We start from the raw sequence: 27,475 nt of genomic DNA on the forward strand, positions 1-27,475 counted from the left end.
CTCTCCGCCTCACGGGCGTGCGATACAGACACTTGGTGCAGACATAAGACCACTCGGCCAATGCACCTCAGTTTAGACCCACAGGGCAGGCCTATGCTTCATATGCGGCACTGCTGCAGCGCTTTAGTGAAGATGCTCTCCCCGCAGCGTAGTGAATCCTCCTCCCTGAGAGGCAGGAGCGGTGTTGGCGGGAGAAGCTCTCCTGCCATGATAGCACTGTCTGCATCAGCACTTAGGTCGGTGTAACTACGTCGCCCAGGGGGTGGATGAGTCACATCCCCGAGGGACATAGTTATATTGAAGTAATTCTGTAGTGTAGACCTCCCCACAGAAACCCTGGTTATTCCAGCCTAGGGCTCAATACAGCACTGCCAATGCACCTCCACTCCGGCCTGTAGAACCCACAGCTATTCCAGTGCCGGGCCACTACATGGGTCTCCCAGTGCCTCTCACACAGCCGCTTTCCAGCCCTGTGCAGCGATGGCCCAACAAACCAAACGTCATGGTGGCCAACCACCAAACTCACCTGCCAACCAAGGTGAGATCTGAACTCTGTGCTAGCCAAGGATAGAAGGAAAGGCCAAGCCCCACGTAGCCACGCCCTCCCAGCACGCTCAGCCTTGTAGCATGATCCACTTCCTCTTGAAAAGCACGACCACTGTGGGGCACTTTGTCAATGTTACAAGGGAGGCCCTTGCCACCTAGTAAATGGTCAGTTGTTGCTAATGTTAAAGGGGTGGGGTGGGGGGCAGGGGAATTAAAGAGTGAAACCTTTGTGTTCATCACACTGCCCTCTTCCCCTTCCTGCACACCCAGAAGCTGGAGAGACCCATTTGCATGACTAGATTAAAATAAAGAAAGACACGAGGCTTGGCAAAGGTTAAGGGCTTGGGGACACAATACCTGAAGGGTGTAAAAGCAGTGAGGGAGAGGAATTGTTCCGAGTGCACCAAAGATGTATCACTACGAGTAATGGGATGAAACAGAGGAGGAAAACTCAGGCTGAATAACAGGGGAGGTTTCCCAAGGGACAGAACTACCAGAATGTGGAATTGTTTGCTAAGGGAAGCGATGGAAACCCCAGCGCTTGAGTCATTTCAAACTGAAGTGGAGAAAGCCCTGGAGAAGAGACTGTAGGGAAAGATCCGGCATCAGCAGGGATGTGGATGAGCCAGATGTGACCTTTCTTGGCTATTCTATCCATTTTTAATCATCCCTTTCTGAATAATGACATTAAAGAACATTACATAAGCGTAATTTGTTTAACATTCATGTGTGAAGACATCCCAGAAATTCCATGGTGCATGGAAGCTCCCAGAGCAACATATACACTCAGAAACCAGAACAGCCATGGACAGCAAGTTCCAGGATCAGATCCCCACGGTGCTATTTGCATGAAAATTAGCATAAAAAACAAGCCTGTTCTGCAAGGAAAGACCAGGCAAGGGGTGTCTAGATAGATTTTTTCTGCCTCCAATCTGTATGATCATTCGCCTCCACTTTCCTTCTGAACACAGATTCGCTGCTTTTACTCTGTATTTCTCGCATATTCCACTGCAGATGCTTCTGTCACAGCCTGTCCCTGTCCCCGCCTCTGGACAGACACCAGTCTGTTGTGAGTGGACTCAACCACTGGATCCCACATGCTCCTAAGTCAGTCAGGTCTGGGCAGAGCCTGGTCATTGGTTCTAGCTCTGGCTTTCTCAGACTTCCTCCCAGGTATCCATTTGTGACCCTGTGTGCCTAGGGCAGCCTTCCCTGGAAATGCCAAGGTCAGGGCAGGCTGTAAAAGGGAGAGAGATACTCCCAAGACTGGTGGGTAACACTGAAGTTAAGCTCCCCAAACAGTCACAAACTGTGCTCCTGATCCCCCACACTGGTTATCAAGAAGCATAAAAGGAAACCACACAGCCCCCTTTTAGTTCATTCCAGTTCTCTGGCTCCCAGTCAGCACCTAGGTCCAGTACAGTGAGCAGTTATTTTAAACTTGGCTCACATATACAAAATGTTCTTCTGACCCCAAAGGGTCAGTCACGTTACCAGGTCAATATGAGTTTGGATCTTACACAAAATACCATGCTGCCAGCCAATCCTTAAGCATCTAAAACTAAAAGTTTATTATAAAGAAAAAAGAAAGAACAAGAAGAGATAAAACAGTCACATACATACAAAAACTTCAAAGTCCATATATCAGGTTCTTAGCAGCATAGGTACTGACTCCGTAGGTGCTCTGGGGCTGGAGCTTCCATGGGGAAAATTAGTGGGTGCTCTGCACCCACTGGCAGCCAAGCTCCCCTCTCCCCCTCCTTTTCCTCCCCCACCCCGAGTGCCTGCTCCTCCGCCTACCTCCCAGTGTTTCCCGCCTGGCCACCGCCAAACAGCTGTTTGCATGCTCCAGGAGGGAGGGAGAGGAGCGAGGAGCCGCGTGCTCGGGGCGGGAGGCGGGGAAGAGGAGGGGCTGGGGCAGGGATTTGGGGAAGGGGTTCAAATAGGGGCAAGGAGGGGGCGGAGTTGGGGTGGGGACTTTGGGGAAGGGGCTGGAATGGGGGCGGGGAAGGGGTGGGAAGAGACTGGTTGGGGAGGGGCCTCATGGAAGGGGTGGAGTGGGGGCGGGGCCGGGGACAGAGGTGGGGTCGAGCATCCAGGGGAAAGAGGGGAAGTCGGTGCCTATGCTTAGCAGTATTGGTGAGTTTGCTGGCTTGAAAGTCCCTCTGGAATGCATCCACAGCTTGGATGGGTCATTCAGTCCTTTGTTCAGAGCTTCGTTTGTAGGAAGGTTATTCCAGAGGTAAGAAGCAGGAATGAAGACAAAATGGAGAAGCTGCAGCTGCCTTTTATAGTCTTTTGCCATGCAGCTTGTATTTCCTTTGTTCCAAATGCCAGCTGCCCAGCACATGGCCTGGAAGCATTACAGTTCTGTCCATAGGCATGTCCCTGCATGCCTTGTTGAATCATAAGGTGGATCCCTGACCCTTTCAATGGGTTCATTGTACAGTTGATGTCCCTTGATGGGCCATCAAGCAGGTTAGGCAGTGTTGATGCCAATCTGTCTGGGGATGTCATCCAGATGCACAGCACAAATTTGGAAATATATATATCCCCTACATATCTATACCTCATAATACAAAGATGAGACAAACATATAAACAAGACGATCATACTTGGCAAATTACAACATTTTCACAGATACCTCACTCGGCATATCTGGCACGACTCAGTGCCATTTTACAATATTGGGATTTATAATACCCTAAAGTGCCCGCCCCCAAATTCCACACAGCGTCACACTGCTACCCTACCTTGTGAAGTGGACTCTGCAGCCCAGCCATCTTAGACCCCAGAACCAGTGGCCCCACCCTCCTGAGTCCCAATTGCTCAGAGACACTCTTCCAACATTCCACCTTGCTGTGAGTGCTCTGAGCTTCTTGATCAACCCTTTCAGGGACAACATGGCAGGCAGGCAAGCAAGCAAAGCACTAAAGCATTACAGAGCTTTGCAAAATAAGAGTTCTGAGACATCCCCCTCCAAAGTCTGTTCTCACCCTTTCTGTGAGGCTTGCATCTCAGGCCAGGCAGAGTGCCTTCTGCCTTCTCTCTCTCTCCAGCCTGGTCTCCTGGCATGTATCAGTGGCCAGGCCCCCCTCACAGAGATCATCCCCCTTAAATAAGGTCTCTGACCCCTTGTGCCCATGAGCCCAGGCTAAGAAAAGCCAGCCCCTTCCCCTTCTGTGTAGAGAGCTTGTGTTCCTATTGGATGGCCAATAGTTGAGAGACAGAGCTGATGACTCTAGTTTGTTTTGTGATGGCTTCTCATTCAGTCTTTCAGCAAGGCCCTCCGCACCACTCCTGGGAAGGGCAGCATGTGGGATGCAGCATACTAACCTGGCCCTGGACAAGGTGAGTCCTGGGTTCAGCTCCTAAACAAAAGGATATCCTAATCCAAAATGAAGGTTACCATCCAAAACGGAGTTTGCACTTTGATACAGACATAGCCTACTTTGTCACAGCTTCTATAAATGGGTCATTCCTGTATCACATTTAATTGTGTCTTGGCATCTGGACAAAGAACTGAGACTCAGTACTGAAGTACATAACCATGAATTTTACACTAGTTTTTCCCGCACTACAAGGGAATTGCCACAGCTTTCACCAAACTTCTAAAGTCCTGGACTAGCATTCCCAGTGCTGAATGTAAAACTAGAGATGGATTCTCTGAGGCCAGTCCCTTTGCCAGTTGTTCCAGATCCCAGTCTGGAATGGGGAAGGGCTGTTCCCAGGACTGTTATGCTTCACTCCAGCTCCTATCAGCGATTGGTGAACATCATAAGCTAACTCTAACAGTAGCCAGTGGAGACAGTGCTTAGAAAGCACATGCCGTTGGGTGATCATCTTGCATCAGTCTCTGAGAATTTGCACCAACTGAGATCTTGGGCTTTTTGTTAATCTCAGAATATTTCAGTGCTGGTCTTTCGATGGCAACCTTTGTTTAATTCCCCAACATTTTTCTTTTGCCAGCCATTGCTGTATCATTCTGTATTAGTCTCCAAGAGCACTCTGCCTGTGACAAATGAGGGACAATTTGCTTAGGTAGACTAACATGGCCACGAATCTCCATAGGTGCTCCTTGATTTTGGGTCTTTCCATTTGCACAATTGACTCCACTTTTCTTGGGTCCAGTCTTTGTCACTGAGTCCGTGTCCTACATACCTGCCCTCACTCAGCCTGACCTGGCATTTGTGCCTGTTTGATCTCTGGCATGCTGCTGAGCAATCTGCAGTCTGTCATTGAGGTGTGGATTGTTTTTGTTCCAAATCAGCAGACCATCACCAGTAATTACTTCCACCCCATCCAGATCCTCGAAGATCTAGGACAGGACACATTAGTACAGCTCAGGTGCTGAGGCAATCCCAAAAGGAAGTAGCTTTAGCCATTGGGTCTCCCCACTCACCCTCCCCCCGCACCCAACCCAAGAGGGATGTTGAAGGCACAGAGATTTGGTTTGATTTGTATTTTGGGGTGAGGATTTGAACTGGGTTTTCTTTTATAGGAATTGATTCACATTCCTCCCCCCGCCCCCGTGTCCCCCAGTAAAAATACTATTTTTTCCACCTTTTTATAACCATAGCTATGAGTCAGTTCCAGCAGGCTGGAAACTGGTGGGCTAGGCTTTTATCTTTTGTCTCTGGCAGTGGTAGGACATCTCTGTCACTGAAGACCATGCTACCTGAGGCAACTGGCTTGTTCTTCTTTTATCAGCACTCAAATGGGCCTGTTGCATCAGCAAGTTCAATGTTATTTGACCTACATTTTCTTGGGCTTCTTTATGGTCATTCTTTTTTGTGACTTTTCCTCTTGAAATAAAAAGAACATCAATCCCAGCAACCCAAAGAAACCTTACAATATCAAAACAGTGTAGACAGCTGTCAATAAGAGTCTATGCTATAATAAAAAGAGAGTGCGAAGCCCAACAGTAAGCAGCAACCCTCTAAACGCAATGAAACAGTTTGCAAAGCTCTATGCGCATAAGCAACCCTACAACAACAAATAAAGCTCACAGCCTCAAGCAAACTCCTCCCCCACTCCCAACCAACACAAATAATATACCAGGAACTGCTACAATAGCCAAGAGTGTTCTTAAATAGGGAGGGTGTCACAAGCACGTTAAAGTATCCAAAAATATTAGATTTCACCAACCTCCACTGTCACTGTCTAGAGCAATGGTTCTCAACCAGGGGCACATGTGCCCCTGGGGGTACGCAGAGGTCTTCCAGGAGGTACCTCAACTTATCTAGATATTTGCCTAGTTTTACAACAGGCTACATAAGAAACACTAGCGAAGTCAGTACAAACTAAAATTTCATACAGACAATGACTTGTTTATACTGCTCTATATACTATACATGGAAATGGAAGTACAATATTTATATTCCAGTCGATTTACTTTATAGTTATATGGTAAAAATGAGAAAGTCAACAATTTGTCAGTAACAGTGTGGCTGTGACTTTTGTATTCTTATATCTGATTTTGCAAGCAAGTCGTTTTTAAGTGAGGTGAAACTTGGGGTACACAAGACAAATCAGACTCCTGCAAGGGGCACAGTAGACTGGAAAGGATGAGAAGCACTGCACTAGAGCAACCCCACAACAAACCTATGTGTGCCACTGTCAAGGTTCCTTCCCCACTCTGAACTCTAGGGTACAGATATAGGGACCTGCATGAAAGACCCCCCTAAGCTTATTCTTATCAGCTTAGTTTAAAAGCTGCTACCACCAAAGTGTTATACAAAGAACAGGGGAAGTGCCCACTTGGAAACATCTCCTCCTCAAAAAAATATCCCCCCAAGCACTACACCCCCTTTCCTGGGGAAGGCTTGATAAAAATCCTTACCAATTTGCATTGGTGAACACAGACCCAAACCCTTGGATCTTAAGAACAATGAAAAAGCAATCAGGTTCTTAAAAGAGATTTTTAATTAAAGAAAAAGTAAAAGAATCTCCTCTGTAAAATCAGGATGGTAAATACATTACAGGGTAATCAGATTCAAAACATAGAGAATCCCTCTAGGCAAAACCTTGAGTTACAAAAAGACACAAAAACAGGAATATACATTCCATTCAGCACGACTTATTTTATCAGCCATTTAAACAAAACAGAATCTAACGCATATCTAACTAGATTGCTTTCTAAGGGTATGTCTACACGACGAAATTAGGTTGAATTTATAGAAGTCAGTTTTTTAGAAATCGGTTTTATATATTTGAGTGTGTGTGTCCCCACAGAAAATGCTCTAAGTGCATTAAGTGCATTAACTTGGCAGAGTGCTTCCACATTACTGAGGCAAGCGTCGACTTCCGGAGCGTTGCACTGAGGGTAGCTATCCCACAGTTCCCGCAGTCTCCGCTGCCCATTGGAATTCTGGGTTGAGATCCCAATGCCTGATGGAGCTAAAACATTGTCGCGGGGAGCTAAAACATTGTTCTGGGTACATATCGTCAGGCCCCCGTTCCCTCCCTCCGTCCGTGAAAGCAGACAATCGTTTCGCGCCTTTTTTCCTGAGTTACCTGTGCAGACACCATACCACGGCAAGCATGGAGTCCACTCAGGTAACCGTCACTGTATGTCTCCTGGGTGCTGGCAGACATGGTACTGCATTGCTACACAGTTGCAGCAACCCACTGCCTTGTGGCAGCAGACGGTACAATATGACTGGTAGCCGTCATCGTCATGTCCGAGGTGCTCCTGGCCACGTCGGCCAGGAGTGTCTGGGCAGACATAGGCGCAGGGACTAAATTTGGAGTGACTTGACCAGGTCATTCTCTTTAGTCCTGCAGTCAGTCCTATTGAACCATCTTATGGTGCGCAGGCAGGCGATACAGATTGCTAGCAGTCCTATTGCATTATCTTCTGCCGGGCAGCCATGAGATGTGGATGGCATGCAGTCCTTCTGCACCGTCTGCTGCCAGCCAAAGATGTAAAAGATAGATGGAGTTGATCAAAACAAGAAATAGACCAGATTTGTTTTGTACTCATTTCCTTCGCCCCCTCCCCCGTCTAGGGGACTCATTCCTCTAGGTCACACTGCAGTCACTCACAGAGAAGGTGCAGCGAGGTAAATCTAGCCATGTATCAATCAGAGGCCAGACTAACCTCCTTGTTCCAATAAGAACAATAACTTAGGTGCACCATTTCTTATTGGAACCCTCCGTGAAGTCCTGCCTGAAATACTCCTTGATGTACAGGCACCCCCTTTGTTGATTTTAGCTCCCTGAAGCCAACCCTGTAAGCCGTGTCGTCAGTCGCCCCTCCCTCCGTCAGAGCAATGGCAGACAATTGTTCCACGCCTTTTTTCTGTGCGGACACCATACCAAGGCAAGCATGGAGGCCGCTCAGCTCACTTTGGCAATTAGGAGCACATTAAACACCACACGCATTATCCAGCAGTATATGCAGCACCAGAACCTGGCAGAGCGATACCGGGCGAGTAGGCGACGTCAGCACGGTCGCATGAGTGATCAGGACATGGACACAGATTTCTCTGAAAGCATGGGCCCTGCCAATGCATGCATCATGGTGCTAATGGGGCAGGTTCATGCTGTGGAACGCCGATTCTGGGCTCGGGAAACAAGCACAGACTGGTGGGACTGCATAGTGTTGCAGGTCTGGGACAATTCCCAGTGGCTGCGAAACTTTCGCATGCGTAAGGGCACTTTCATGGAACTTTGTGACTTGTTTTCCCCTGCCCTAAAGCACATGAATACCAAGATGAGAGCAACCCTCACAGTTGAGAAGCGAGTGGTGATAGCCCTGAGGAAGCTTGCAACGCCAGACAGCTACCGATCAGTTGGGAATCAATTTGGGGTGGGCAAATCTACTGTGGGGGCTGCTGTGATGCAAGTAGCCCACGCAATCAAAGATCTGCTGATATCAAGGGTAGTGACCCTGGGAAATGTGCAGGTCATAGTGGATGGCTTTGCTGCAATGGGATTCCCTAACTGTGGTGGGGCCATAGACGGAACCCATATCCCTATCTTGGCACCAGAGCACCAAGCCTGCGAGTACATAAACCGCAAGGGGTACTTTTCAATAGTGCTGCAAGCTCTGGTGGATCACAAGGGACGTTTCACCAACATCAACGTGGGATGGCCGGGAAAGGTACATGACGCTCGCATCTTCAGGAACTCTGGTCTGTTTCAAAAGCTGCAGGAAGGGACTTTATTCCCAGACCAGAAAATAACTGTTGGGGATGTTGAAATGCCTATATGTATCCTTGGGGACCCAGCCTACCCCTTAATGCCATGGCTCATGAAGCCGTACACAGGCAGCCTGGACAGTAGTCAGGAGCTGTTCAACTACAGGCTGAGCAAGTGCAGAATGGTGGTAGAATGTGCATTTGGACGTTTAAAGGCGCGCTGGTGCAGTTTACTGACTCACTTAGACCTCAGCAAAACCAATATTCCCACTGTTATCACTGCTTGCTGTGTGCTCCACAATATCTGTGAGAGTAAGGGGGAGACATTTATGGTGGGGTGAGAGGTTGAGGCAAATTGCCTGGCTGCTGGTTACGCGCAGCCAGACACCAGGGCGGTTAGAAGAGCACAGGAGGGCGCGGTACGCATCAGAGAAGCTTTGAAAACCAGTTTCATGACTGGCCAGGCTACGGTGTGAAAGTTCTCTTTGTTTCTCCTTGATGAAACCCCCCGCCCCTTGGTTCACTCTACTTCCCTGTAAGCTAACCACCCTCCCCTCTTCCCTTTGATCACCACTTGCAGAGGCAATAAAGTCATTGTTGCTTCACATTCATGCATTCTTTATTCATTCATCACACAAATAGGGGGGTGACTACCAAGGTAGCCCAGGAGGGGTGGTGGAGGAGGGAAGGAAAATGCCACACAGCACTTCAAAAGTTTACAACTTTAAAATTTATTGAATGCCAGCCTTCTGGTTTTTGGGCAATCCTCTGTGGCGGAGTGGCTGGTTGGCCGGTGGCCCCCCCACCGCGTTCTTGGGCGTCTGGGTGTGGAGGCTATGGAACTTGGGGAGGAGGGCAGTTGGTTGCACAGGGGCTGTAGTGGCAGTCTGTGCTCCAGCTGCCTTTGCTGCAGCTCAACCATACACTGGAGCATACTGGTTTGATCCTCCAGCAGCCTCAGCATTGAATCCTGCCTCCTCTCATCACGCTGCCGCCACATTTGAGCTTCAGCCCTGTCTTCAGCCCGCCACTTACTCTCTTCAGCCCGCCACTTACTTTCTTCAGCCTGCCACCTCTCCTCCCAGTCATTTTGTGCTTTCCTGCACTCTGACATTATTTGCCTCCACACATTTGTCTGTGCTCTGTCAGTGTGGGAGGATAGCATGAGCTCAGAGAACATTTCATCACGAGTGCATTTTTTTTTCTTTCTGATCTTCACTAGCCTCTGGGAAGGAGAAGATCCTGTGATCATTGAAACACATGCAGCTGGTGGAGAAAAAAAAAGGGACAGCGGTATTTAAAAAGACACATTTTATAAAACAGTGGCTACACTCTTTCAGGGTAAACCTTGCTGTTAACATTACATACATAGCACATGTGCTTTCATTACAAGGTTGCATTTTGCCTCCCCCCACCGCGTGGCTACCCCCTCAACCCTCCTCCCTCCCCTTGACTAACAGCGGGGAACATTTCTGTTCAGCCACAGGCAAACAGCCCAGCAGGAACGAGCTCCTCTGAGTGTCCCCTGAAGAAAAGCACCCTATTTCAACCAGGTGACCATGAATGATATCTCACTCTCCTGAGGATAACACAGAGAGATAAAGAACGGATGTTGTTTGAACACCAGCAAACATACACTGTAATGCTTTGTTGTACAATGATTACCGAGTACGCGTTACTGGCCTGGAGTGGTAAAGTGTCCTACCACGAAGGACGCAATAAGGCTGCCCTCCCCAGAAACCTTTTGCAAAGGCTTTGGGAGTACATCCAGGAGAGCCGCGAATGCCAGGGCAAATTAATCCTTTCACATGCTTGCTTTTAAACCATGTATAGTATTTTAAAAGGTACACTTACCGGAGGTCCCTTCTTCGCCTGCCGGGTCCAGGAGGCAGCCTTGGGTGGGTTCGGGGGGTACTGGCTCCAGGTCCAGGGTGAGAAACAGTTCCTGGCTGTCGGGAAAACTGGTTTCTCCGCTTGCTTGCTGTGAGCTATCTACAACCTCCTCCTCCTCCTCATCATCATCTTCTTCGTCCCCAAAACCTGCTTCCGTGTTGCCTCCATCTCCATTGAAGGAGTCAAACAACATGGCTGGGGTAGTGGTGGCTGAACCCCCTAAAATGGCATGCAGCTCATCATAGAAGCGGCATGTTTGGGGCTCTGACCCGGAGCGGCCATTCGCCTCTCTGGTTTTCTGGTAGGCTTGCCTCAGCTCCTTAAGTTTCATGCGGCACTGCTTCGGGTCCCTGTTATGGCCTCTGTCCTTCATGCCCTGGGAGATTTTCACAAAGGTTTTGGCATTTCGAAAACTGGAACGGAGTTCCAGCACGGATAGCAAGGATTCCTCTCCCCATACAGCGATCAGATCCCATACCTCCCGTTCAGTCCATGCTGGAGCTCTTTTGCGATTCTGGGACTCCATCATGGTCACCTCTGCTGATGAGCTCTGCATGGTCACCTGCAGCTTGCCACGCTGGCCAAACAGGAAATGAGATTCAAAAGTTCGCAGTTCTTTTCCTGTCTACCTGGCCAGTGCATCTGAGTTGAGAGTGCTGTCCAGAGCGGTCACAATGGAGCACTCTGGGATAGCTCCCGGAGGCCAATACCGTCGAATTGTGTCCACAGTACCCCAAATTTGACCTGGCAAGGCCGATTTAAGCGCTAATCCACTTGTCAGGGGTGGAGTAAGGAAATCGATTTTAAGAGCCCTTTAAGTCGAAATAAAGGGCTTCATCGTGTGGATGGGTGCAGGTTTACATCGATTTAACGCTACTAAAGTCCTAGTGTAGACCAGGGCTAACTCTTTACAGGAGTTCTGACCTGCATTCCTGCTCTGGCCCCGGCAAAAGCATTACACAGACAGAGCGGACCCTTTGTTTCTCCCCCCCCAGCTTTGAAAGTATCTTGTCTCCTCAGTGGTCATTTTGGTCAGGTGCCAGCGAGGTTATATTAGCTTCTTAACCTTTTACAGGTGAAAGGGTTTTTCCTCTGGCCAGGAGGGATTTAAAGGTGTTTACCCTTCCCTTTATATTTATGACAGCCACGCATGGTTAGTGTAACACTGAGGCGGTCATTAGCAGCAGGGCTTGAGTTTGGAACCTCTGGAGCTTAATGCACAAGCCTCTACTGCTTGAGCTAAGACCCAGGGCTGTTAAGCTTGCTATGGGGGGGGGGGGCTATCAACCTTTGTGTGGCCTAACCACCACTGAGTGGGCATGTCTTACACTAGCAAAAACCCCTACAATAGGCCATTGTGAACAGACCAAACAACCAACCAATGAGCGTATGCAAACATTCATGAGAATCCCTCCAATGACAGACTGGTGGGAGTATCCCAGTGGTTGTTAGCAAGCCAGCCATCAGAAACCCATATGCACAAACCAGTGCTCAGAAAAAACCCTACAGTAACAAAAGTGTCACAGCCTATTACTCAGAACCAGCCCTCTGACAACAAAACATACACTGTCCAGTGTTCTTGAGCAAACCTAAGATGATCGCCATGCATGTGCAATGACGGAAACATGTTAGTAAAGATGGAGATGTCAAGCTGGGGAGCCAGAGCCTGAAGATCCAAACCAAGCCCTCAGGTCTGACTAATCCCCAGCTTTTGGATACTTTGAATCCAACCCCCGACTGCAGTTGAGGCCCATCTCTGGAAGGAACCGTTGGCAATTCTTTTCCAACCCATCAGCAAGAGGAGCCAGAGGGCAAAGGAGACAGTGTGGCTATCCAAGGAGCGGAGCAGCAAATTAGTGACAGTCACGGGTGACATTGCCCAAAGCCAGGATGAATTCTTCACCTCCACACTCAGAGAGAAGCTGAAGGTCGCAGGCTGGTGACTGGGAAGGAAGGTGTGGGAGGGAAACCAGTGAATCATTGAGTGAGTAGAAATGTGGCAGCTCAGTGGGGGTGCTGCAGGGTACCTACCTCACAGCCGAGTTGGGTCACTGCACTGGCCTCCCCCACTGAAGTTCAAATCATTAGCTAAAGCAACACGTGAGATAAGCTTGGGAGTCTCAGCTTAGTCTCCAGTGGAACTGTGTCAGCATTACTTAGATTGTAAGCTCTTTGGGGCAGGGACTGTCTTACTCTGTTTGTACAAGGCCTGGCACACTGGGATTGTGGTCCATAACTGGGACTCCTAGGCACTGTCCCAATACAAATAATAAAGCAGCAACCACCACATATGGACCACAAAATTAATCAAGAATGGCAATCAACCACTGAAGAGAGGCCCACTACTGGAGTGGCAGGAGAGGTTTTAGGTCAAGATCAAGGATTGGCTAGACTGGGCCTGGAATAGCAGGGGGTGCTGATGGTCAGGATTGAGGAGACCTGGCAAAGCAGTGGGGCAGCGGGGGATGGGATGGGGCCCTTGGACTGGAATAGGGGATGGGGTAGGTCAGGATCATGACATTGGAGCGTTATGAATGCATTGTTGCCGCTACACTATTATTTGTATTCTGGCAGCAAATAGAGGCCTATTGTGATAGTTGGGCCTACAAATTTACCCTAATTGTAAGCTCAACGGTAAAAATGTGTGCAAGTCCCTAAGTTGTCACAGTAACCTGTCCCCACACATGCTGATGGGGGGAAGGGATGAAATGCAGACAGAATGATGGGTGTACGCAGACACAATAGTGCTATGGAATTAGTCCAACTAAAAAGCCCTACTGATATAACTCGAGGACTGTGTTATGATCATGCTTGGCAAGCAAGAAAGTGTGGGTCCAGAAATCAGTTAACCAAAACTGGTGGGTAAAACATTCAGCCTAAATGGTGAACAAAGTAAGAGGGGGATAGGCTATTCCACCCATCACTCCCTTTTTGGGTCCTTAAAGAAAGATTTTGTGCCAGGAAACACAGAAAAAGAAACAGACTGAGGCTACTGGAGTGAGTGCCCCCATGATGGCTGCCACCCCCATCGTCCTGTGAGACCCTTGATCCTCTTCGTCCGAACCCTGAGAGATGGTCCTGACCAGAGCAGGCCAGTGAGAGGGGCCCAGATGACAATCACCACCTCTACTTGCTCCAGCTGAATCCCAGATGCCACCTGGATAAAAAGGGATCGGACAACAGCAACAATGACAGGTCCAGCCCATCTCAGCTAACTTCTTCTCTTTCCTCCAAAAGGACAGTTATTACCGTCTTTGACACCACCTCAGAGAGTGTCAAACAAGGGAGGGGGTTTCCTTCTAAAAACTTGCTCTAGCTGAACAGAAAGGGAACAAGGGATGCTGTTAAAATGAAAGCCTCACTTAATGCTTTACATTTCAGGTGCTTTCACTGCTTTTGTCCCGATTGATCAGGGCCCCATTGTGTAGAGCAGGGGTGGGCAAATTTTTTGGACTGAGAGCCACATCTGCGTATGGAAATTGTACGGTGGGCCATGAATGCTCAAAAATTGGGGGTTGGGGTCCAGGAGGGAGTGAAGGCTCTGTCTGGGGGTGCAGGTTCTGGGGTGGGGACAGAAATGAGGAGTTCAGGGTGCAGGAGGGGGCTCTGGGCTGGGGCAGGGGGTTGGGGTGCGGGGAGGTGAGGGCTCTTGATGGAGGTGTGGGCTCTGGGGTGGGGCTGGGAATGAGGGATTTGGGGTGCAGGGGGGTGCTCCAGGCTGGGACCAAGGGGTTTGGAGGGCGGGAAGGGGATCAGGGCTGGGGCAGGGAGTTGGGGCATGAGGGGGGGTTGAGGGCTCTGGCTAGGGGTAGGGGATCTGGGGTGGGGCCAGAAATGAGGAGTTAAGGGTGCAGGAGGGGGCTCCAGGCTGGGGCAGGGGGTTGGATCGTGGGAGTGTGTGAGGGCTCCGGCTGGAGGTGTGGGCTCTGGGGTGGTGCTGGGGATGAGGGGTTGGGGGTGCAGGAGGGAGCTCCAGGCTAGGACTGAGGAGTTCGGAGCGTGGAGGGACATCAGGGCTGGGGCAGGGGGCTGGAGCACAGGAGGGGCTCAGGGGTGCAGGCTGTGGGCAGTGCTTACCTCAGGCAGCTCCCGGAAGCAGTGGCCATGTCCCCCTCTCCAGCTCCTATGTGGAGGCGCTGCCAGGCGGTTCTCCACACTGCCCCATCCACAGTCCCTGCCCCTGCAGCTCCCATTGGCTGCAGTTCCCGGCCAATGGGAGCTGTGGGGGTGGCGCTTGGGGTGAGGGTAGCACGCGGAGCCCCCTGGCTGCCCCTAAACATAGGAGCTGGATGGGGGGACATGGCGCTGCTTCCAGGAGCTGCGCGGAGCTGTGGCATGTGCGTGTGGAGTGGCTGCTGACCCTGCTCCCTGGTTGGAGCGTGGGAGTGGGACAAGTCCCAGACCCCACTACCCAGCGGGAGCTCAAGGACCAGATTAAATCAGCTGGCGGGCCGTGGGCCGTAGTTTGCCCAGCCCAGTGTAGACACAGCACACTAGGTCCAATTGAGCTTGCAAGCTAAAAATAGAAATGTAGCTGCAGTGGCATGGGCTGTCTGCCCCGAGTACAGTCCCACCTGGGACCCTAGGTACTTCCTAAGGCAGCTGTGCTGTCCTGCCGCCCGTGGCCACACTTCTATTTTCAGCGTACTAGTTTGATCAAAGCTAGTGCACGTGTCTAACCGGACTGGAAATATCACCTCCAGCCCGCAGTGCGGAGGTACCCTCGGAGACAGCCCCTGCTCCAAAGAGTTTATAATTGAAGGACTGGCAAGGGAAGCAGATTCACCCCAGGCCACATTCCTGATCAGTGGCTGAGCCAGGCCCAGGTCTCCTGAGTCGCATACTCACTGCCTCCCAATTCACGTGAACGTCTCCCTGCCAATCAGACAGGTCCCTTCCCTGAGGCAACGGTACTGCTGCACGGTAGGAAACATGCTATTAGGGCAGATCTAAGGAGACATGATGGATGCCACAGAGCCATAACCTTGTCTAGCATTCTCAAGCTGTCCCATATGGGGGCAATGGATCAGCAACCGCTGTGAAACAGCGTGACTAGGATTCCTGCTAAGACTTTCAGTTACACCAGAACGCACTAGCCCCAAAAGAACACTAGTTCTGTTCTTTTCACTGGCTGTAGGGGCTCCTCACACTCTGGGCAGGTTTCAGAGATCCCTTGATCCAGAGGCAGCAAGTTGCCACGGCCTCAGTGTCAAAATGTATCAGAGGCCTGACTCCTCTACCGGCTCATTCAGGTCAGGGTTCAACTTAGCCAGAAAGGATCAAACGCTCACTTTTGTCCCTCCTCACCGGGACCTTGCTTGGCAAATCAAACAAATGAGCAGAATTCTATCCCCTTCACCCAGCTCCCTGCTGACATGGGTCTGTTATCACTGCAAATGCCAGGGGCTAAAGTCACACCTGGAAATAGCAGGCTGCCCCTTTTGGCCTTTGTAAAGGAGCAAAGGGGCAGCATTTAGCACGCCCAACCCACACTTATGGAAAGAGATGGACAGACAGAAGTGGGAGATGGAGAGAGATAAAGAGAAAGGGCCCGATCGTGCTCTCACACCAGGGCCAGTGAGGAACAATTCCTACTCCTGAGGGCATTCTGTGCCAAAAATATAAAAATTCTGCGCACTATATTTTAGAATTCTGGAAATTTTGTCAAATAAATGTGGAAGCTCCAGCATGGCATTGGGGAGCACAGGCCATTGGGTTCACAGAGGTGGGAGATCGTAGTGCAGCTCCCCCAGCCCCTCAAGGACACGGTGAGGCTGCGCCCAAACCTGACATAGCACAAGGACCAGGCCTGCCCCAGAAACACTCCAGGGCCCTGCCCCTCTGTGCCAGGTGCACCAGGTGTGGGCAGACAGGCTCAGCAAGGCAGGATCCAAGTGTGGAGGGGCTTAGTGTGGGGGGATCCAGGTGTGGGTTGAGAGGGTTCTGTCTGGGGCATCGTGGATGTGGGCAGCTCAGTGGAGGATCCGGGCGTGGGGAGGAATCTGGATGCACAGGGGCTTGTTGGGGGGTTCTGGTTGTAACGGTAATGGGACTCTACAGGGGGGTCCAGGTGAAGGTGGTTTGGGGCTCAGTGGGGGGGGTTCTGGGTGTGGGGGAGATAGAGCTCAGCAGAGGGTTCAGCTGCAGCTGGTTGGGGCTCAGTGGGGTGGGGATCAGGGTGTGGGTGGCTCATCGGGGTGGTCCAGGTGCAGGGGGAGTAGGGATCATGGTGGGGGGGCGTGAGTGCAGCGGGGGTGAGGCTCGGCAAGAAGGTCTGGGTATGAGGGGATCTGGATGCACAGGGGTTGGGTGGATGGGGGAGCAGCTTCCTGTACAGGGATCCCTCCCTCTGCAGCTGAGGAGCGATGGGAGGGGAGTTTGCAGAGTTTCCTTCAGCTGGGGGAGAAATCTCGGGGTGGGTCTGACCTGGCCCCGGATGCTGTGCAAGGTAAGAGGGAGTCCCGTCCTCCCCAGCCCAGCTGGGACTAGCAGAGGAGCCTGGCACAGGGTAGAAACCACCAGCTGGGTCTTCCCCAGCGCCACCTCCTGCTTTACAGTGATTTACCTCTCTTCCAGCTTCCCTGGGCCCCCAAAACATATTGCTGTGGAGGGTTGCATGACAGTTCTTGTGGCTTCCCTTTGCTTCCCCGTCAGAAAATCATTTTTCTGTAGGGAAGCAAAGAAATCTGCGGGGGACATAAATTTCCCCAGGAGTAAACTCCTCCATTGAGGTCAGTGGAGTTCACAGCAGCATCAGCCTGGTACATGCAAGAGGGACAGGATCTTCTAATACAGCACTTTAGTCTGTGGTGTGACCACTCCAATCTCATGCATCCGACGAAGCGGGTATTCACCCACGAAAGCTTATGCTCCAATACGTCTGTTTGTCTATAAGGTGTCACAGGACTCTGCCACTTTTACAGATCCAGACTAACACGGCTGCCCCTCTGATACTTCACTCCAATCTCGTCATGTACATCCTCCAATAGCCATTCAGGCTCCCTTCCCCGCAACTTCCACCCTTCTCGTCTACTGCTTGGTTACATTAGGACGGTTTTAAGAAGGCAAGATGAAAATGAACTCCCTTTAATGTGGTGGGGCGGCTGCTGCTTAGGTTTCTGCGCTTGTGGGAGGCTACAATGCTGCTGTCCTTACTCTCAGTGAGTAACACCACCGCCGCTAATAGCTCCTAGCAGAACAGGGTACTAGCCCACAGGAGGCAGGGTGGCAGGCTTGGGGATATAGATCGGAAGCTGTTTGGGGCCAGGGCTGTATTTACTTCTAGGGCAGGTGTGATGCCCTTCCTCACACCAGCGAGTATCTTGCTCCATTGGCTTCAGGAGGCCACCACAGTTCAGGAAGATACAAGGGCAAATAAAGGCAGTACAATCGGGCCCTCTGTTTCTGTACAGCACCAAGCCCATCCTGATCTTGAGTGGGGTCCCTGGGCACTACCATAATGCAAGTAAGGAAATAATACATCTCCCCCCCGCCCCGTACTTATCTGTCAGTTTGTTCTCTCCCCCCAGATCTAGGACTTCACATATCCTAGGACCAACCCTTTCTTCCTTGCCTGAAACCTCCCCTGCCCTGCTCTAATCTCTCCAGCTCTCTCTGCAGTTTGGTTCTGCCTCCTGGGGCTTTGTCACCCCTCTGACCATGCTTTCAGCCGCAAGTGCAATCACAGTTGAATCCACACCAAAGAAATACCCGCCCCAGACAGACGTAAAGCAGCCCCACAGATCGCTGAGCGGGGCTGACTTTTATAACATCAGTTGATCTAAAAAGCTTCTAGAAGCTTAAGACATCGGGACTAGGCCACAATTCACTTAATGACAGGTGGAATTTCTGCCATTGTGACAGGGCCACCTTGGAAGTGCTCCAGGAACCATTGCGTCAATATGAAGACAGCCTGACTGGCTGCCATGGTACACGGACAGCATGTAATGTAAAGGCTACAAGGTGCTACCAGCCACCTTTGCACCAGCTACACAAAGAAGGCAGTGATATTCCGTGACCCTGTGTGTTTGTGGTGAGCACGAGCAATGGACCCAGCCCACTGTAACCTGGGCCTGCTGCATGCAAATTGAGACAGGGCCAACAGGAAGCCTGTCTGCGCTGCCTGCTCCCTCTTCGGCATGTGGGATTTCAAGACTTCTGCTGCAGCTCTTCAGCCAGGCGCCTGATTCTCCTTGCACCTGAGTGTCGATCACGTGGAACTCCACTGAAGCTGCACCCCCGTAAAACAAGAGTAGGAGGCAGATTGGGCTCCCTTCTGCAAAGGGTCACTGTGTCCATGGAGTGAGGTTAAAGAGGGAGCCATGGGGAGCCTCCACCAATAGCCTGCAGGGGCTGTGGTGAGGGAGCCAGGAGACAACGCGGTGCACAGATATACTGAGTGCGTTGCTGATTGCATGCTGCCTGTTTTTACAGTGGCTGTGGCCAACATCCACTCCAGAAGAGGCTACCCACAGCCTCTGCCAAGCACGAGCCATGTGATGGCTGTCGCAGTCAGTGGCGCCGTGTCTTCTCGAATCTCTTCAGACCCAGGGGCTGTCCTCTGCTTTCCTTGTGCGGTGCAGACCCCGTTGTACCAGAGTCAGGACTCTGACACTGAGGCCATTGCAAGCCTGCTCCCTCCACATCAAGGGATCTCTGAAACCAGCGCAGACCCTGTGCTACTTCCTGCATCCTCTCCAGGCAGCTTACCCAGCCACTGTTATCTTCTCCCTCCAGTGCGGTCTTGTTAGAGGCCATCTGTCCGGGGACAGGTTACCAGCTTCAACACCTCTTGCTGCTGGGGTTGCTGGCCTGCATCATCAGGCCACCTGGATTCGTCACGGTTGCATTACTGCTTCTGTGTGCTTGCATATGTTGTGAGATATGCCCCACTCCTGCCTCTGCACGTAAGTCTCCAGTGCATTTCAGTGGAGAATGCCAGCGCATAACATCTACTCCCTGCTATCAGCACAGTATAGGTGCAGCTCTCCCCTTTCCATGACATTTTGTGTCAAAGGGAACTATCAGGGTCATAGACAATATATTTCATAATAAACTGGCTAGAGTGTACCCGTGCTACTGCCCTCTGCTGGAGGGAGTCAGAACTCCTCAAGTGTGTGTCATAGAGCCTATGCTGCTAACAGAGATATTCTTTTAGCTCATGTGGTAGAAGCCAGAGGATGCGAGTTCTACGTCTGCTTTGCTGTGAAGTTCAGAAAGACCATGGTGTTCAGCGCAGCAACAGCCATTATGGTGCTCTGTTAGGTGGCCAGAGACTAGCTCCCATACTGCATACGCAGGATGGGCTGGTGTGGGGTCCTACTTTTGTCACATGGAAGAAGTGCAAAGGCATGCAAGAAAAACCTGCCTTTTCCCACTCCATATGCTCCTGTCCAAAAATACGCAGCTTCTGGGGAAGAGATCTGTTCAGTGATGACCCACATATTTCAAAGTACCATCCCATGTGATTGGAACGTGTGTTTATGGGGAGCTAGACCCTGAGGGGGATCAGAATACATTACCGGCTCAGTCAAACAGGGACCGCTAGCGAAGGGAAAAAAAACGAATGCTCAGCGCTGGTACCACAGGAACCAGACTACAAGTAAAAAACAGGTTTCCTTTGGTTAACACAATCTGCCAAGAGGACAGCTCACACGTTAACCCCCTGATGGCAAGAAATGCAGGAGAATAAATGGAACCCAACCACACGTGTCCTGAAGAAAGATCTGATGGTTCTCATTATTGGACTAAGAAGATGTGATTCCCAACAGTGGGCTAAGCTTTTAGGGTACTGGTGTATCTGCGTATCACTGCTAGGTGCTACCAGTTTCATGGAAAGTCTCTTTCTTTCTGTTATCCACACGCATGAAATGGGAAATTACCCCCCCCCCCGACATCGTATGACTAAATGCAGCCCCAGGCATGGACAGGGCCAGGCGACGGAAAAGCAAATGTCTCTGAGATTCCAGCAGCTGGATCTGGCAACGGACAGCTCCTGGGGATCGCGCTGATGAAGCTGGTAGGGCACCGATTGAGTCCTAGTTCAAGTGTGTAGGTAGGCACTGCTGTGAGGGAGTTCACATGGCTGGCCAGAGCGCAACTATAGCTAATGGCCACCAGACAGTACTTTCCCTCCCCTCTTCTCACTTTGGTTACCCTTGGAGAGGGCAGGGTTAGAATACCCCCCTTGCTCAGGCACACATTCTTCATACCCCACCCCAGCCCCCCCAAACCCTCCCATCGCAGAAAAGGCAACAGACCTTCTCGGCATGCCCCAGCGGAGCAGAGAGAGATGTGTTATGACAGAAGTCATCGCAGCATCCCTGGGGATGAAGTGTCCTTCCTCCAGTTATCCCAGCCAGGAAAATGAGCACACGCAAACACGCACACGCACTCTCAGACACGTGCACACCCCAAGAATGCAGAGAGCTCCTTCCCAGGAGCAGGCTAGTAGCAGTGGGCAAAGGGCAGAGTAGTTGGAGCGGAGGGAGGCGGGGGGAGTTTGTATTGATTCGATAGACCTGCCAACATTTTGTCAGGCAAACGAGGAACAGGGAGGAGGTGGCTGGGATGAGGGCAGACAAAAAGAGACAGAGAGGACGAGGCTTCATCTCAGAGATGGACTGAGGCTTAATTGAACCTGGATTCACCAAAATGTTGGGCCTCCTAATCCTGCATGCTCCCAGATGGACACTTGGCCAAAGTCAGGCAGACCCCAGCTCAGCAGGCAGCTGGCTACTAGCGATCACTGGTGCATGGCACCGCTGTTTGTTGCTCTCGAGGATGAGTGTGTCCCCTCTGAGCATGGGGCTGAATCTTGCCTTCATCTGTCCCTGTCATCGCCTCCTCAGCACTCTTATTCCTCCTCCCAGCCCTGAGCGGCAGCTGCCTTTCAAGGGATTCTGTAATCACCCTGCCACCCACCCCAGCCTTCTCCTCTACACCCATCACGCCCAGCTGCTCGGCTGAGTCAGCCCTTGGGGGGGTGGAGCTTTCATGTCAGTGACTGGCAGGAGGTGGGGCTTCTGTCTGTGCTGACTCAGTGGCTGCCAGTGATGGGGGAGCAGAGGCTGCTACTGGTTTGGAGACCGAACGCAGGGCATTTAGCGGCTACAAAATTGTATAACAAAGCAAGGGGGACGGGTGTTAAGGCCCCCGACATTTCAGGGGATGGAGATATTTTGAGATGCTCTCCTGATCATTGTCTGTCCTGGTCAGTCATCTCCTCGGGCGCTGCCTTTTTACTAGATCCCCTAACCCGGCCCCATACAATGGATTCGTCACCAGAGCTAACCCCCTGGCCGACAATCTGCAAAGTAGAACATGATTAGAAACTCACCCAGTTGCTTGATGGATCCATGTCCATGTTCCGCCCTCTTTGCCCCCTTTCCTCTCCCGCTCCCTTCTGTCTATGCCTTTCCCCATCCCTCGGGCCCCTATCATCCGCTCCCCCTTCGTTTCATAGCACACAACTTCCTTACTTCTGCACAACAGCTGATCTCGGTGAACAAGCGACCTCGCGTTCCACCAGCAGTGGTGCTGCTGATCGGGAGGGAGATGCCCAGGCAGAGCTGTGGCTGGTGCGGGTCCGGGTAGGGGAAGGCCGGGCTAACAGGAGGTGCTGGCAATCAGGAGCCACGGGCACTGGCTGGGCCACATGTGGAGCCTCCATGACTGGCTGAGGAGGGGCAGCTCTGGGTCAGGACTGAGATGCAGCAGCAGAGCTCTGCCGGGAACCTTGCACCCTGCCTGGCGCCAGCTGCTCTTATTAGCACCTCGCTGTGAAGAGCATAAAACTTGCTATAAAAAAAAAAATCAAGCTGAAGAGAGAAGCTGCAAAAAAGTAAAACCGACAAACCGGTGTCAATTGTGCTGCTGCTGCTGCCTTTCCTCCCCCACCCACAGCACTGCCAATGCCCCTCCATCCTGACCCCTGGCACTCCGGCTACTCCAGTCCTAGCCGCCCCTCCCCCCGCACTGCCAATGCCCCTCCATCCTGACCCCTGGCACTCCGGCTACTCCAGTCCTAGCCGCCCCTCCCCCCGCACTGCCAATGCCCCTCCATCCTGACCCCTGGCACTCCGGCTACTCCAGTCCTAGCCTCCCCTCCCCCTGCACTGCCAATGCCCCGCCATCCTGACCCCCAGCACCTCTGCTATTCCAGGCCCTTTGCCAGTGTGCCTCAGCTCTGTCTTGCACCACCCCATGATGTTCCAGTTGGGGGATCCTCTGCTGCCCTTGAAGCGACAGTCCCCATCAGCTGTGTGCCAGCCTCTAGGAGACAATGTCACCACATAGGGCGTTGTCTACTAGGACCTAGGATGAAAACCCAACCAAACTCACCACACTGGTGACCAAACCCAGAGCCGAGACTTATGAATAGCAAGAGGCTACATTCCTGATTTCCTTTTCATAGCAAAGTGATGTACAGAATGAATGTTGGGGGATCACTCACACTGCCAGGAAATGCAACCATCTCTGCGGTGGAATGCCACAGCCATGCTCACCCAGCAGAACGATCCAGCCATGCCATAGGCTGGGTAAATTAGGATAATCCCCTCCACTGAAATCTGAGAAGGAATTTGGGAGGTGCAGTGCAGTTACGTAGGGTGGATTTGACTGAGATGCCAGTTTTAACCCCCATACTCTTGCAAAAAGTGCAGTGGGGCCTTTAAAGACCGCATGCCTGCCCCTCGGGATGGTGTACATTGACTCCAGTGGAGGATCCCCACGAGCGGTCAAGGCAGCATTTGCAGGCTTCCTCCGAGAGACGGCACTGATTCCATGATCTGAGTGCGGGACCGTTCAGAGTGCAGCGTCAGGGGATCGCTCCGGATGGCACAACGCACCCGCTTTGTGTCAGGCGCCCCATGGCCAGCGCTGGGCACTTGGCATAGCCCTGGTCTATGACATCACAACCTGCCAGCCGGCCCAAGAGATCTGGTGCATGGAAGTCAGGACTTTCCTAAGGAGTTTGGCTCTGGAGTCGCTCTCCCTGGCTGCAGCTCGTTAGTGGCTCTCTCCCCGCCTGCCACTCAACAGGGGTCAGTGGAGCAGCTGGTTGCAGGCACAAGGCTGAGCGAGTTCCCCCAGGCCATGCGAGCTGGACTCTCTGGCAGCCCCAGTGAGTCTGTCAGTGAGCGACACAGTCTCGCCTTAAATATGTCCCCCACCAAAGGACCGTGGCACCTCGCTGACTGTCCCCCGCCCCCCCAGGTCCACTAGTGTCATGAGTCAGGCGAGGTCTCATGTTCTCCTGTCCTGCCACAGAAGGAAGCAACGGGAAGGGGAGGCATGGGCATTTTAAGGAGCTGGCATCTCAGGTGCCACTGCCTTCCCCCGTCTCCTCACCACCTGCCTACGCACACACACGCTGCCTTTCATCATGGACAAGCCCCTGAATCACCCCCCACCCCACCCCAACAGAAAACTGATAACAACTGAACGTGCATCAAAGGATGTAGGGCCTCTGGGGGCCATCGCTGGAGCAGAATGGCGTGGCTGGGGGTGACATACCTCTGCCCCGAGCTGGGACTGAACCTGCCCAGAGTCCTGGGGGGGGGCGGGGAGGAGATGTTCCCTGAGGGGGAACGTGTGTGTGTGTCTCTGTGTGTGTGTGTGTCTGTGTGTGTGTAGCGGGGACGGGTGGGGGGGACAGGCAGAGGTGATGCTAGCCCATTGGGGGCCCTAAGCAGGAATATTTGGAGGAGCCCACAACACACATAATAAAAAGTGAATCCCTCCCTCCCCAGAGCTGCTTGGGGCCCTGAGCAATTGCTTAGTCTGCTTCTGGGAACACGACAAGAAGAACATTTATTTGAAGTCAAGAACTGACATATTAAGAGAGCGCACGCCAGAGAAGAAAAGAGAGAAGGCGGAACACAGGGAGGGAGGGACAGACAGCAATACAGAGATGAGGAGAGTGAGAGAGAAGGAAAGGGGAGAAAGAGGGTGGTGCGGGGGGGGGGAATTCTGTACCCCTCCCCATCCCTGCTACTCTCTCACTGCTGGGAAGTTCAGCCCCTCGGACTTGCTGGACAAAAGAGAGGAGACACAGAGGTTGAGAAGAGTCCCAGCAGTGTCCGGGTGCTGCAGCTGCAGTCCCACCTGCCATCCTGATCCCTCACTCCCACCCATCCCTTCAGCTGGCTGCCTACTCCCTCTTGGCACCCACACGGAAAGCCACCCTGCCGGAGAGAGGAGGTGCCCTGACTGAACTTTCTGCCCAGAGCACAATCAAAACCAGCCCGGACAATGCTCATAGCCCAGCTGCCGTCCTCTGGCAACCTGCTGGCAAGGAGGTGTGAGGGTCATGTGGTAAACATACAGACATCCATATGCGCGCAAACACACACACACACACACACACACTTTGACAGGACAGAAACTAATGAAGCCGCTCAGCAAGCTCTTCCCCAAAGCAGGATGCTGCAGGAAAGCCAAGACATTCATTGTAAGTAATTGTCCTGTATAGAATCGAACTTTGAAATGCCCCCAAACAGATGGCAAAACTATGAGCCTTACACTCAGAATCACAGAAATCAGGGCTGGAGAAGACCGGTTAGAGTAGACACACCTTGTCCATTCCCTGACGACTGTTCCCCTTGGTATATCCTCTCAGGATCTGACCAGTCCATTGTTAAATGACCCAAGTGATGCGGCTTCCATCCCCCCACTCCCTTTGGGGGACTATTCCATAGCCCAGCAGGCCTCACTGGTAGGAAAGGGTTCCTGATCTCCAGCCTAAATTTCCGTTGCTCAGCTTCAACCCGACAGCTCTGATTTCTACCCCCTTGACTCATTCCTCTCCCTCCTCAGTGTTTCAGATACCTAGCTCCCCCATAGATTGTTTTATCAGGGTCCAGAGCCAAAATTAAGGAGGGTTTGAGGGGTGGCAGGTCACTGTGGGGATCTGGGGTTGGACTGGGTCTTGCCCTCTGGAAGGGAACATGACAATGCAGCCGAGAGGGAAAGTCTGGAAGTATTGTCTATCTGTTGTGGAGCGAGACAGAGGGAGCGGGGACAGAGACAGAGCGGAAGGGAAGAAGTGAGGTCCCTTTTACCTGGACATGGTCATCTCCGTCGGGGGGCTCCGTGATTTCTCCAGGCCCAGCTTGGTGAAGATGCCCACCAGCACCATGATGGCCACCACACCACAGATGATATATACAATCAGGTTGGTCTTGTCTCGGGTAGGATCCTCGGGGGTCTCATCCACCCGGGCTGGTGGCTGGCCTGTGTTGACCCAGTTGGGGGTGTCATAATTGGAGCATCCACTTTGGTCCAGCCGCCCGTGCTTGAACTGGCAGCAGAAGCGGTACCCACAGGTCCCACAGCAGTACCGGTAGATCCCTGAGTTGCAATTGAATGGAGGGTCCCATTGCCCCATGACATCGTAGTAACCACGGCACCGGTCGCTGCCTGGCACAGCCTCAGTGGGGGCCACCACAGTGTCCTCCAAGGTGGGAGCCCAGCTGGTGTTACCATGGCTCTCCACCTGCCCCTCCAGCTCAGGATCCTGGGTGCTGGGAGCCCTGGTCCAAACCCGCCCTGGGTCCAACAGAACCAGGCAACAGAATCCGAAGACGTAACCTCGCTCCATCCATGCGCCACTCCCGCTTGCCATCACGCTCTCCTCGTCAATGGGGACGGAGACTGGTTAGCTCCTCGCCCGCCTCCTCGGGGGAGAAAAGCCCCTCTCCTCTGGAGACGCAGCAAGAAGGGTGTTCAAAAATTTCCAGCCAGATGCTAGGACACAAGCTATATCACTCCGTCTGCCCGTGGGAAAAGACGAGTCACCCCCTCCTCACTAAACAGCTCCCCCCGAGCAAACCCCACAACTAGAACAAGCCACCTGCTCAGCCAAGGGCTCAGGGTGGGTTGGGGGGCAGGGGAAGGAAAAAAGGAGAAGAGGAAAATCCTAAAGATAAAAACAACAATATGGGGGGTGTCAGCCTTGCATCAGGGCAACCCCTGAAATTCCTAGCAAGAGCCCAAGTGCAAGGAGGCAGGAGATGCAGATCGCCCTCTGCTCCTCGTCCTTTAGGAGTGAATTTTGGATCTTTGTAGTGTCAGTCGAAAGGCTGCCCTGGAAACAGTGAGGGCTGTTCCCATTTCGGCTGCTCAAGGCTGGGAGAGGATCCTGGAGGCAGCCAGCGCGGCTCTGTCTCTCTCCCCCTTCCTCGGAGACACTGAGCTTTCTGAAAAAAAAAAACAACACACACACACAACCTTCACACCAGAGAGGGAGGGAGCGAGGGAGGGAGCAACTGAGAGAGCGGGAGGGAGACCAAGGAAAGGGAAAGAGGGAGAAATAGTCCTTATTCCTTCCTAAACCGAGTGGGCTCCTGCGCCACAATTGTCTGACAGTTACCAAAGGAAACCAGGGAAGAACCTTAGCCAAGTCCTCTAGCACATCCACTGTCCTCCGTGCAGAGCCTTGGATGGCAGCCAGAGCCAGGCTGTCACCAGGCCAGAGGGGATACAAGAGGACACCAGCGGCTCCTTATTGACTGTAGCCACAGGCACTGGTGCACAAGTGGCTTGAATGAGAGAGACGTCCACAAACACACACCGGTCAAGGGAGGGATTGAAAAAGCCTGGACCTCTGCAGGGCTACCCCCACTACACACACACACACACACACACACCCCGCAGGGCTACTCCCCTTACCCCCCCACACACACTGCAGGGCTACGCCCCTACACACACACACACAGACACACACATACACAGACACTCCCTCCTCTGGCAAAGCTCTACCACCCCTTAAGGGCCCACTGCAGTTAGAGCCCCAGCCGGGCAGTACCCCGGTTTCAGGCCATCATGTCTGGGACCATTACTGGAGTGCATTTCCTAAGGGCCAGAAAGCGCCCATACAGTGTTGTCACCAT

General features: G+C 52.2%; 2 protein-coding genes across 3 annotated transcripts in view; both read right to left on the bottom strand.

Moving 5' to 3' along the window:
• Positions 1-27,002, bottom strand: part of SHISA8 (shisa family member 8) — a 34,467-nt gene extending 7,465 nt beyond the window's left edge. Inside the window, exon 1 of one of the 2 annotated variants that reach the window (XM_048835272.2) lies at positions 25,646-27,002. In XM_048835272.2, the coding sequence (XP_048691229.1) occupies positions 25,646-26,208 (563 nt within the window). In that variant the 5' untranslated portion in view covers positions 26,209-27,002. The remainder of the gene's footprint in view (positions 1-25,645) is intronic. The other variant, XM_048835273.2, reaches the window with a different exon arrangement.
• LOC142071016 (uncharacterized) lies at positions 99-21,948 on the bottom strand. Its single transcript, XM_075125182.1, has 4 exons — positions 21,922-21,948; positions 10,545-11,160; positions 9,812-9,956; positions 99-165 (listed from the first exon to the last, which is right to left on the bottom strand). The coding sequence occupies exons 1-4, from the start codon at positions 21,946-21,948 to the stop codon at positions 99-101; spliced, it is 855 nt and encodes a 284-aa protein (XP_074981283.1).
• Positions 27,003-27,475: the final 473 nt, after the last annotated feature.

The sequence above is a fragment of the Caretta caretta genome, chromosome 1, assembly GCF_965140235.1.
Source record: "Caretta caretta isolate rCarCar2 chromosome 1, rCarCar1.hap1, whole genome shotgun sequence".
Lineage (NCBI taxonomy): Eukaryota > Metazoa > Chordata > Testudines > Cheloniidae > Caretta > Caretta caretta.